Here is a 13,471-nt window from a genome sequence, read left to right as displayed (position 1 = left end):
ACTGAAACATATTATAAGCTCATTTATAGAAAAGTTTGAATCAAATTGGTTATAAGTTACTTTCATATGAATTTTCTTATTTTTTATGCCATATGAAAAAACTATTTTATTTACACTAATTGACTTTGGTACTATGTAGTAAGATTACTATCTACAACAACTATTTTCTTTACGTGTTTGAAGATCATATATGTCACTCATGTTGTGGTTAGCCATAAAATTTTGATGTATGTAGGTCTTTTCCAAAAAGTTATTTTAAATTTTTAGCGACCATTTTAAATAATATGTTGGCAAGCATGTTTAAAGAGAAAGTTGTCTACCTAAAGCACCTACGCTTCTTCATCGTAGTACGTTCAAAATCGGCGGCTGACATTGGATTCCATTCACTTGTAAGCTTTACAACTCACGTGTTCTGCATTAAGTAATAAAATTCAAATCTTAGTTCTAAGTAAACTATCTTTGGTGGGGTTGTACAAATGAAGCTTACAATGAATGGTGCAAGATCCGTGACTGAGATGTGCTCAACGTTGCCTATCATATAGTATATCAGTTTGCCTCTCCCGTCCTTGTTATTTGATACCGTTATTCGATATAGTGGACATACAGTAAAGTTACATGTAGGCGGGATAATTAGCCTTCTCAGTCGAGCACGTGGTTCTTAGTGATACAGACGCAGCGATAACTCAGTTATGCGTCGAAGGGACTCCATGTACAGTCCTGGGAGTGGACGAAGTCTAATTGCGACCAGAACGAGCCAGCAGCAGAGAAGATTGCACGGCAAAAGCAATTTGCCAAGAAGCTACTCATCGCCAGCATCAGAAGGAGAACAAGATCAACAAAATAAATATGTAAGAAGTTTTTCGTCACCGGAAGAAAAGTCAAAGGAAACTCATGGATCATTTTGCCAACCAAAATTCTATAGTTCGAGAAGTGAAATAGATTCTGACCAAGAAACCTTTGAGCAGCTTGACGATAGCTTCTTGGATATCGATGCTGATATTGAAGAGTCGTTCCGGCAATTTGAAAGGAGCTCTGATGTAGAAGAACCTAAAAGAGTAGTAACCACTCTATTACCGGGAAATGGTCTCCAGAAGGTTAAAATTAAACCTATTCATAGGAAACAAATGCCTGAAACTAGTGTCACGCAATCGCTTAAAAACACGCCTAAAGAAAGAGCAAAAGGTAAATCTTTAGTTTAGCCTGTGATTATTAAGGTACCTAAATATGTAAAATACAACTATATTGGAACTTGACTTATTCACTTATTACTTTCCACTTTGTTATGTCACAACACGTACCGTTTTATTTAGGTGCCAACCTAAATAAACCGGTACATGAACCGAAGACATAGAACTGTAATTTATAAATAACAATTATTATAATGTAATAAATAATTATTATTTATGTAATAAAAATAACACATAGGTTAATGGTACTATTTCAATCTTTAACTTTAATCTCCAGGTATCGCACGGTTTCATTTCCGACCTCTGATAGTGAGGATTCCGTCGCAAGTCACCCCAATCGAAGCCACACCAGCGACATTAGATGAACTGCAAACTTCTCCTCCTCTAGAGTCGGAGGTTGCAGAGATAGAAAGGGAGATGGCGGATGCTGAGTTTCTTCTAAATAAAGGCGCCACTATTGCACTACAGGAGAGCGATACAGATACTGTGAGTATTCGACTATAATATCTCTATTATTTATAGCTCCTTAATTCTAAGTCCGTATAATTTAAATAAACGCCATTATCAAATATGTGTATTTACACTTCTGAAATTGTCCCGTATACTTAGATTATATTTTTACAGTACGATACCCTCGTAAATTTGTAATATGTTGATTTTACTTACTCTAGTCTATTTATCTCCAACTTATTTACTAATTTAGAACGTATAGAACTTCTTTATAGCCAAATCCTTGGAATTCCCCATAGAAATCGTAGCTGTATCAATAAATACTTTAAATCGGGCTAATTATGGCGCCAGCGGGCCGCGCGTTTTGTTCATGGCTTCTACATAGTTTCAGTCGGTTTCTGATTAGGAATTATATTTGGGCTGTTATAATTAACCAAAGTGTAGTTATTTACGAAATGAGAATCAAGCATTAAAATTTGATTACATTTCGATAAGAAGTTCTATAAATATTTTACTTTCATTTAATTTTTATTTTAGTTTCTACACAATTATTAGATCTTAATACTCTAAACTTCTAAAACCACTTTGAACGATTGACATTTATTATTTTCTGAAAGTCCGTCCATCTCAAAGGAAAATTGTTCAATATAACTCTCAAACTCCCCATTCAGAATAAGGTTATATATTGACATTTAGTCGTGGCCTGAAAAGTTGCACGTTGACGTGAAAGGTGGAAAGCTTAAAGCTCGCCGCTTGGCCCAGATTAAAATCTGGGTATACCGTCTCATCAGAGGTTGGGTTTCGACATTCGGCACTTGACAGCCACGCTGACCTAAATTTCATTTCACTTACAACTCAGAGACTGAATGTATTTAGTTACTTCTATACAAATACGTTTACAGACTAAAATATATATAATCGCAGCTTAGTAAATAAGTTGACTCGTAATAAAAATATTATATCTATTTTATATATCATACGTATTTTTATTAGGTATTCAATATACAATATACATATATATATAATGCATGTAAATGCACAGTGTTGCATCGCACGTGCCTAACATGACTCCTGACAGTGCAGCAGTTAGTAATTACTATTACTACCAGACTGCATGTTATCATTTTAATTTAAACTCGAGTTGCGCTTTAGTACGCTGATAAAGAATACAAGTATTTTTAATTGTTTACATTTTCCATCGGCTACACGCAGTTACTGTTGCCCCTGGCAGCTTAGTGTAAACAATGTCGATCGATCCACGTAATCTTTGCTATGTAAGGTCAAATCTTTGTAAGGGACTGGTTGTCGCGGTATACAGATCAGCTGTAGAGTGGACTTTTGAGATGTTCGGTTGACCAGAAAGAACAATAAGTACCTTGACCTTGCGGAGCGGGGGCCGGGGCACGCGATGACGCCAGCGCGGCCGGCACGCGCTTCGGCTTTCGGGTGCGATCTTTCGTGGACGCTATCCGCGTAATTGGTAAACGCGGGCAAAAGTTTTTCGGGGAAAATATCGAGACGCGGCAATCGCGAAAATCTCATTCTGTGTGCCGGCGCCGACGCCGACGCGCTTCGAACGAACGACCAAACGACTCACGCCGACCGAGCAATCGCGATATGCTCGAATCCCGAAATGGGTAATGTGCAGTGCTGCGCCAGTGATCGTCTTCTCAAAGGCAAAGCCAAGAAGCCCAAAAGCAAAAAGAAGAGCAAGAAAAAAGAAAAGTGTACCTCCAAGGTTAACGGGAACGCTGGAGGGGGAAAAACTGAAGATCCAAAGAGTGTCGAGCCCGAAAAAACCAGTGCCCAAAAAACTGTTGAAAAATCCGAAAACAACATTAATAAAGAGGAGGTCAAAACAGAAGATTCAAAAATGACACAGCCGTCACCCGTGGAAGTGTCAAACGACGAGTCCCCTCGCAGCGAGAGCACGGCATCTGCGAGGGAAAGATTTTTCGGACAGGTAAAGATTTTTATATACAAACGAAACGTAGTCGCCGGAACGAGTTAATCTCCTTATCGTAGCGGAACCAATCAACCCGCCTCACTAAAACCAAAGACTACTTACATGAGCTGTTTTACATCAGCGGTTATCACTTTAGCCTAATGCGTTTGTAATCTCGTACCCTTATGATCTCAATGTTTACAAAAGTAATTTAAAAAGCCTGTACTTCTCAATGATAGTATATAAAAACTTTTTACATTACAAACTCAGAATAGTCAACATTATTGTGTGCGTATGTTAATGAGACAAACGCGTTACACGTATATACCTAGTTATGTACTCAATACATATTAGTGTGATGTCTTGTAATATGTTTAAAAAAAACACACGACTCATAATTAAACAAAGACAGTTGTTATGGTGAAGGATTATTTTTTAATATAATTTGATGGCCTTTTGGTTTAATAAAATTACATATTTTGTAGTGATACAGGTTTTCTGTGATGATCTAATGTGCATTGATTGTTGTCAAGGATTTTCTAATATCAATGTTGTGTTGATTTAATTATAATTTGATACTGGTGACCCGAGTTAAGAATATTTAAACTATCAGCTTGTAGCGTCGCTCTCAGGTAGGATTAAAATATAACAAATCAAGGTTGGAATTGTGTAACAAAATGGATTCTAAGATTTTACGATTTAGGAATTTTAAAGTTGAAATATGAGTGAGTTTATTATGTATTGTGTACTGGACGTAGGTTTAATTGAATATATGACCACGTCTGTAACTAATAATAAGTAGTTATGATTTTGTGACATTCAGTATTATACATATATTACTAATAAAGATATTTTATGAGAGATAAATAATACTTATCTATGTTTATTAAAATCAGTTGTTAAATTTTGCGTTTAGAACATACTTTATTATTATCGTTTTAATGTTAATAGTTATACCCCTATAACCAATTCTGTATATTTGTCACGGTGATAATGAACTACATATAAATTGTATTCTTGCTAAGAAAATAATCTTTTTCAACGAATGAATTCATTGAAGCATGAACAAACTATACAATATCGTATGTAAATACAAAATGCCAAAATTACGAAAGTGTCAGTGACTTCCAAACGTGATATGTTTTATTGAATGCAGCCATGCTTGTTCGGCCTCTTCCATACCCTTTATATTGTTTTATTAACGAGTATATAGGCACAGGAGGCTGATCACCTACTTTATACGGCCTATTAGATCGACAAATTATCATGAAACAGATACACAGAGGCTCAGACCTAAAAAGGTTGTAGCGCCACTGATTATTATTTGCCAGCAAGCAATAATTGTATTTTAATAGAAATCCCAATATTTATGGGCTGCTCGAAATGGCACTAAATATGTGTGTAACATGAATTCAGTAGAATTTTTTGATTTGATTCCTGTATACCATTAAGCGGTTCCCTGGAATCGCCTCCGCTGGTTTTTTGTGAGTTTATACGTCAGGAAAGTGTTACTCACTTGTTTGAGTCAGCGAGGAAAGTGACCGAGATTATGTTTTCGCTTTTGGAGCGGCTCCAGGCGGTTTCCCGAAATAAATGCGATTCCGAGTTAGCGTAGGATTTTATACGTATTCAAGTGTTTTGTTAATCATTAAACTTTGTTTTGTGGGTAAAATGTACACAGTAGTACAATAAGATTACAGTTTACCACACAAACGAATCAAAACTTGTCAGTAAATTAAATATCTATTTCATGCCCGTATGCGTATTTTGTCATAGATTATTTTAAATAGCCACACACCATCTTCTTAGCATATATTTTATAGCTAATTAGAATCGGATATGCATATTAATTTGTATATCCGATGTTTCTCAATGAAAATCAAGGTAATTAATAGTTTATTAATTACACTTGCTTACATGACAAATTTTACTGTCAAAAGCCACTAACAGAATCTAATTTCTTAAAAAAACTTTATAAATTTTCTCACACTTAATGGTTTGCCGTATTACCATCATTTCCTGTATTTAACATGCAGGTTACGTACAAGTATATTAATTACATAGATAGTGCAAACATTAAAATTCAAGGAATTACAATATATTTGTATTATTTCAGTTATTTATAAGAATTTATTGGCCAGCAACCACGTGACTCCGGTGGAGTTAAATTCAAAATTGCATTTTGTAAAGTAAATTAATGTCAAATATTTAGCCTTTTTCATAATAAATAATTACGTACCGAATATCATTTTCACAATTTAAAAGCATGTTTTTCACTGATATTTACCTGTTTTATTAGCTACAAAAATGTGTTACCCACATTAAGTGGTCGGTCTGGGTTTGTTGTGTGTTGTGTATGCAATTATTGACTAGTTAAGTTGCGTGTCGTCGCCAAGGTCAGCTGTTGTGTTAAGTGATAAGCCACACGTTAACCATTAGGTTATCCATAGCTGGCTCTAATTTGTTAATGAAACACGATTGCAACATTGACAATCAGAGAACATAGCGGAGTTTAACAGCTATAAAGATTAATTACAGATGACTACTATCTATCTATAATATAGGTCTATTATTATTAAGTTTATTATTTAAGATGTCATGTGTAACATGGTTAATGGTTGCAGCTCCTTAAAAACGTTGTGTAAAACAAAAAACTTGGCGATTAAAAAGAGTGGCGGAGAGTTTATTGCCAGTTCTTCTCTTCCATTCTACGCCCTTGATTTGAGAACTGGTAGTAAATGTAAAATAAGAAGCACTTAATGTTTCTTTTTTATCACAATATTTCTTTTTTGACGTTCATAAGTGTACATTGTGTTACCTATATGAATAAATGATTTTGACTTTATTTTTTGACTTAATGTTGAACCGCTTGAACGACAATTTGATGGATTTATGTAAGTTTTTAAAGAGGTTTTCAACTCGAAAAGAAATCATATCTTTGCTTCCGTTACCTAAAGCGTTTAAGCCGAAGCTGGTGGATTAATTTCCTGCCAAAAGAATAATGTATTGTTTCGTGTTAATAGGAATAGAGGATCACCTTGTGCCTTAAAAATTATCAACTTATAACTGCGAATATAGAAATGCAATGTCAAAAAAAGTCATCGCATTTCTATTTGCTATTTCGTTCTCTGAGATATCATCATATCACTAATTTAAATCTCAAAACTTATAAGTCTGTAGAATCTACTCTAGTCACTGATGACATCGGACGAATCATATGCTACCAGACTGTTTTATATACTTGTTAAGACGCGCCAAAAATGTTTAAAATGCCCATAATGTAAATGGTAAAGTGAAATTTCGTCAATTTTGGTTCAGGTTTGGAATTGAAACTGGCAAGATCAGTATTAAACGGACCAGACGACAATCCAAACCCTAATGGATTTAGTATGTGCGTAATTAAGAATAGCAGATAACAATTGTCAGGAAACCACCATATCTAGATGCAAAAATAGTATGTTTAACATTAAAGGCGTATCACCTAAATTATAGCCTATAAAGAAAATTTAAACAAAAATATGAGAGCTTTGTAGCGCCACTGATTTTTATTGCAATGATGTACAAATTTTACCACGAGTATATGAGAAAGGATTGAAAAATGATGGCGCGGATGAGAGTCAAGTGAAAGAATTTGGAGTCGTGTACTAATGTTAAACATAAGGACATGGACTTAATGTAATCATGATTATGTAGTACTCCAATAAAAATAAAAAATCAATGGCGCTACAACCTCTTTGGGTCTTGGCCTCAGATTTCTGAATCTATTTCATGATTATTTTTAAATCTAATAGGCAAGTAGGTGATCAGCCTCCAGTGCCTGACACACGCCGTCGACTTTTTGGGTCTAAGACATGTCGGTTTCCTCACGATGTTTTCCTTCACCGTTCGAGCAAATGTTAAATGCGCAAATACAAAGAAAGTCCATTGGTGCACAGGCGGGATCGAACCTACGACCTCAGGTATGAGAGTCGCACGCTGAAGCCACTAGGCCAACACTGCTCTTTGAGTACTCGAATAAAGACTTTTATTTTATTTTATTATCTGGGGAGTTATTTCCGAATGTAGGTAAGCCGATCAATAGCATGTTCTTACATATACAGATAGTTACGCTTAAAATAACTTTTATAGCAATTCCTGGGAAGTTTTATTATATTGTTTGATAGCATCAACAGTCTATGAGAACAACAATATACATTTACTAAAACTATCTTCGTCAGCTTAGGATAACATTAAATTATTAAATATAAATTTATAAGCAAATAGCCAAATGATATGACGTCACAGACGTACAGTTAGCACGTAAGTATATCTTAAAAGTAATGATTCATGGACTAGAAATGATAATCGTGTTTTGGTAAGCAAATGAGTAGGATCTATTTATAATCAATGACGTTATTTTTTATAAATATCTGCTGACTTTATCATTTCGCTATACATCGAAATCGAACAATAACGTTGATATGTTTTTTTTTTATTTTAATTAGGTTTAATTCCTAGAAATAATATCGACACCTAAATTAGTTATACTAAATTAACAGTATTTTTTTCTTGATTTCAAAGCGAACTGGGTCATAACCCGATTCGCGGCTAGTAGGCTGGTAGCGGCCGATTTTAGAAATCTATTTATAAACAATTGAATGAAATAATAAAGAATGATAGCTTCATATGCATTATGGCGCCAGTTAATTAACCAATTGACTTCCGACCGCGAAATGCGTGTGGTCGTTATGAGTGGAACTAATAGATCATAAGATTACGAAGGAGTCTTCTAACAAATTTCTCCGTGCCAATTTCTTTTGTATGAGCGTTTTTTTTCTTAGGGTGAAGGTTTTAGAACCAAAAATCGATGTGTTACGGTCATTTTTACAAAAAGATTTTTCTATTCTACTACAGCCCTGCGATTCTGTAACTCACTTTTCGAACTCACACAGCGGTTTTTGCATCGGCGGTCGCTCTCAAATCAGTCGTGAAGCAGTCATTTTATATATATTATTTATATTCATATGATTTGGCATTCTGATAAACAATAAACTACAAGCTCCCACCTTTTCAGAATGCCAAATCATAAAATGACTGCTTCACGACTGATTTGAGAGCGACCGCCGATGCAAAAACCGCTGTGTGAGTTCGAAAAGTGAGTTACAGAATCGCAGGGCAGATGCGGATGGACAGAGGGTTTTTATATCAGAAAATAATTAAGAAAAATTATAATGATAACAGAAAAATAGTTGCTCCTATTTCTGATGTCAGTAAATTTATCTAAGCGACGTAAGCTAACTATGAATATATTTATTGTTTTTATTTTTACCAATAAAAACGATTAAAAATAAGCAATAACATTGAAGGTTATCGTTCTGTTTACGTACAAACAAATATCCCTTTTACACGCCTGTCCCACGTTTGTGCTGATCGTTTAATGGTCCTTTTAATTTGTGTCGAATTTACAATACACTGTGATGAACAATGATTCCGTGGACATATTCAGCAACTCCACCTTTTGTAAGTCATTATTTTAACACGTGTCCAGTTTAAGAGCAAAAATAAAATCAAAATAAATAATTGTATAAACTGTTTAACCCTACAAACAATCTCGACCACTGTCAGTTCAATAATTGATTAAAAATCAATTAAAACCGCTCCTTATACCTACTAAATATAAGTGTGACGGTATAAAATACGGGCCCCAATCCAGCTAGAACTATTTTATGATTGCAGGGCGTAATTTAAGAGCGGTAATTTGGTACGATCTTGTAATTTACTGATAAGCATGCCAAATGTGAGGATGTGATGTCTGCGGAGGTCGTTGCCTCACAGTCTCTACTCGGCTTGACACTATCATATTTCTTCTTAATTTAATTTCCCATTGCGAGCGACGTATCCTTGTTTTGCGTAACAGCATCCGAATTCCGACGACTTCTTTTAATACCTCGTTATTAAGAAAACTTTTTACTAATTAGGTATATACGTGAGTGCGTGAATTATAAAAAAGTTCTTACAATACCTAAATAAAAACAAAATATGAAGTTGTTATATATTTCACATATATAGATTATATATATATATATATATATATATATATATATATAATCTATACATAGTTAAGTTATTTGGTAACATTTCAAAGAATCATAACTTCTTAGAAGTAATTGTATTATAAATTCACGAATCCTTAAAACACCAAACCAACCTTTCATGAATGCGGGCTACGTATTAACGTCAAAAATAAGAAATAATCATAAATTAACATTTAACGATACAACATATACGACCTCAATCACTAAGTCAAGAGTAGCATACAGTAAGGTGTATAGTTTTCATACCTGAAAAAATACAATGAGCAAGCCACTGATAACGACATTTGCGCATTTTTTTCTTAAGGAGTTTTTAAAGTTATCAAAATAAAAAATAGCCACATCAAAATAACACGTTTATGTCCCAATTAAATAAAAAGTTGATAAATTTACACTTGCGATATACGGAGGAAATTTCTAGTGACGAACTAGACTTTGGTCAACAAAGTGGGGCGTAGATTAAGCTAATATTGCGACATTTGACATTCAAGAACAACATGAACCTTGTATGGTAAATAATTAAAACAATGTCTTCTTTGTTAATGCGCCGGCGCCGCCTTGACGCATTCCTTCTGTTGAATAAACTGTAAAATTTTCTATTTATTCAAGAAATAATTGGAATAATATCGTGATATGCAGTGATAAAGGCAGTTTGTATCGTTTCTAGGAAACTACGACACGATACTAGGTATGTCAAATAATATCAGTGCAATTCGAAAAGGAATATTATTTTGAGGAAATACGTTTAATTTTGAATTCACACCTGACCCTTAATCCTACAGTACCGACTGTAGGATTCATTCTTTCTCATGTCTGAGAAAGCTCATGTCAGCAAGGAAACTTCTGGAGCAGACAATCTGTTTCCGGCAGTTAAAGTTTTGAGGATGACTTGACTTGACTTCACTTGATCGGTCCATCTGGTTGGTCAACGGCCGTGTGATCCTTTGCCTTCGAACCACGATCAGTTTCTCCAAGTTCTCATCACCTCTGCGCATTGTATGGCTGAAATATGTTTCGATATATATATATATATATATGTAGATCATAATCTAAGTCCATAAATAGGTAAACAATATTTTATGAATTTAGTGTATTTATTTCGTACAGGTATATTGTTGTTTTGAGACTGGACATATAAAATGCGTTTAACAACACGACAAATCACGTATTAATTAAATCATACAGTCTCATAAAGTCATATATCTACGGTTACGGAGGTCGGTATAAGTGGAAGTAGTCAATGAATGAATGTTACCAATTCAAGAGCTCGTGGGCTGGCTAAACTTAAACAAATAAATTTAATCTGACTCTATTGCGATGTCCTTAACAAGTACTTTTGTGTCTTAATACAGATAGAATCGTACTGCATATGTAAGGTATATACCGACGCAATTATTAGGCCTAACAATTACGAGATCATGCAGAAATCCAGTGAGGCTGTGTTCATTGATAATTTCACTTTATGAACGAGATGTGCTATCCGAGACACGAAAGATCGATTTAAAAGTTTGCAAGTAAATTTTTAAGAGTGCACAGTATTTAAAAAATACTTTAATTGCTCGATCGCAGTTGTAAAATCGCACGCTTAACCACTAAGCCAGCGTGCACAAGACGATATAACATTGTTTGAAATAGTACAGTCTAAAAAAGACGGGTCACACCCCGTTTATTCAGTCTTAAGTAGAACTTTACATAGAAGGTTTTCAATAAAGAATATCAGAATACAGTATATTTTTACATTTTTTTTATATTATATAATACATATAAAAATAGTTGTTTGTTTTATATATATGAAATATTTTACAAAATTATTACTTACCAGTCTAGTTCGATGTGATTATATTGAAACTAGTTTTTGTAGGCAAAGTCGAAGATTTGTAAAGAAAAAAACTGTTGTTCCCTTATCAAAACCTGAACGGCTCAAGTGTTTCCGGTGCAGTAATCAGGTTCTTTTGTCATAATCACCGGAACAACTCAAAATTGTGATATGATACGAGACAACTTTTATTTGAATATTTGTCATCATTAGATTAAGAACGATGACATAATATTAACGTGTTTTATTTGTAAACAATTACTAAGTTTCTGTTAATAATTTTCCTTATTTTCCTATTAGAAATGGAGGAAATATAGAAATTAATAAACATATATTTTTTATTTTATTGGAGTGGCAAACGAGCCTACGGAACGCCTAAAAAGCATAAAAAGTGCAGTCGTCGCTACCGATGGGCACCCATTTTATTGTGTGCGTAGCCGTCCTTTGAGGTAGCAATATACTCTTTCTTTAAGCAATTGGAAGTCGTATCTTCTATTGAAGACCCCCACCGGGAGTCGATTCTACAGTTCGCTAGTTTGCAAAAGAAAGTCTTCACGTTGGTGATGCTGGAGAAATTTTCGATGCAGGCGCGATCAACCCAAACAACTCTTCAGAACACTCTCCATTGTACACTTTGTAATTTGCAATTAATAATACCTATTATTTTGCATAAATAATTTGTTTTACAGACCTATTATTGTTTTAAAATAGTTAATTATTATTTTAAATAAATAATTAATAGTGCTGAATATTAGTTCTAAGTACGCTACATAACATACACATTAGCGTGGGAGAAATAATTGTTAACATACTATTGTTTTATATCAAGCTTTGTGCATTTATAAACATTTGCAGTTAGGAACGATTGTTAGATGTATTATGTATTTGGTGCACAAATGATTATAAAACAAAACAATATTATAACGCGTAGAGCTAATAAAGCAATTTTCTTTATGGGTTTATACCTATAAACCAATAAATCAAGTTACCTAACTTGATGGTGGTGAATAAGAACGAACGAAACTAAAAACTTCGTCTTCCAAGTCGTGAAAAATTGTATAGTGATTGAATCATTCATCTGCTGTCAACGCAGAACTTTATCAAATCCTTGTAAATTACATAAGACCTTTTCTTAAATAGCCATACAACCTTATGCACATACATATACATTAGTATCTTTGCTATATGATAACTATTTAGTAACAATAAACGCACAATTTAGAAAAGTCGTCGTCAATAAACAAAGAACGTACTCCCACATTAATCTCTAGGTTTTGCAAGTTATTGTTTAGTTGCGCTAATTATTTTTTGTTGTCATGCAAATATTGTTGCGCCTGCGCAGGGGAAACCTTATCCCTGTTTTATTATTGTTTAAGACACGTGCTTGATAAGTCTTTATCTTTTGTTCCCTTTCTTCTTTACTGCAGTTAATATATTTAGTGTTCTGTAAATATTACTTCAAACGTTAAAGTTACTGTAAGATTTCATTGAAGCATTTTTAAAATCTAACTGCGCAAAACCCTAAGTTGTGACCTCTATCTAATATTGGACCCAGAAGAGTTATACGATTTCTGAGTTTAATAAAATATATACAGTCCACACCTAGATCTACTGCTTTATCCCATAAGAAAGCTGAACAAAATTAATTTGCTACAAGTTAAGAGATATCGAGAAATTAATTATTATTTACATCACGTCAATTTGGTAAAACTTCCCACGCGTCTCGCTCTCGAAAATATCCGATTTCTTCTGGTCAGCGTTACTTGATTTGCAATTAAGAAACAACTTTTTACTATAAGAAATACGTGATTTTCGATGAAAACTTATATCTAGCACGTGTTCGTGTTTTAATATATTATATTTTAATTTTGTTGATAGCGCTAGCGATATTAGGCCACAAAACAATAAAATACAGTTTTTTTAATTCTTCACTATTTAATAAATAATATTCTGTACAATACAATCTCTCAAAGTCGTATTAAGACAATGGTGACCCCAGAGC

The 13,471-nt window shown here is 34.0% G+C and overlaps 1 protein-coding gene across 4 annotated transcripts in view; it reads left to right on the top strand.

Annotated features, from left to right (window-relative positions):
* Nucleotides 1-459: 459 nt before the first annotated feature.
* Nucleotides 460-13,471, top strand: part of LOC125054349 (NAD(+) hydrolase sarm1) — a 36,831-nt gene continuing 23,819 nt past the window's right edge. Inside the window, exons 1-2 of one of the 4 annotated variants that reach the window (XM_047656172.1) lie at nt 460-1,182; nt 1,465-1,673. In XM_047656172.1, coding sequence (XP_047512128.1) covers nt 690-1,182; nt 1,465-1,673 — 702 coding nt within the window. In that variant the 5' untranslated portion in view covers nt 460-689. Of the gene's footprint in view, nt 1,183-1,464; nt 1,674-3,076; nt 3,601-13,471 lie in introns of those variants that run through there. The other 3 variants (XM_047656173.1, XM_047656174.1, XM_047656175.1) reach the window with 3 other exon arrangements.

This window comes from Pieris napi, chromosome 12 (assembly GCF_905475465.1).
Source record: "Pieris napi chromosome 12, ilPieNapi1.2, whole genome shotgun sequence".
Lineage (NCBI taxonomy): Eukaryota > Metazoa > Arthropoda > Insecta > Lepidoptera > Pieridae > Pieris > Pieris napi.
This window is presented reverse-complemented; position numbering and strand designations above follow the sequence as displayed.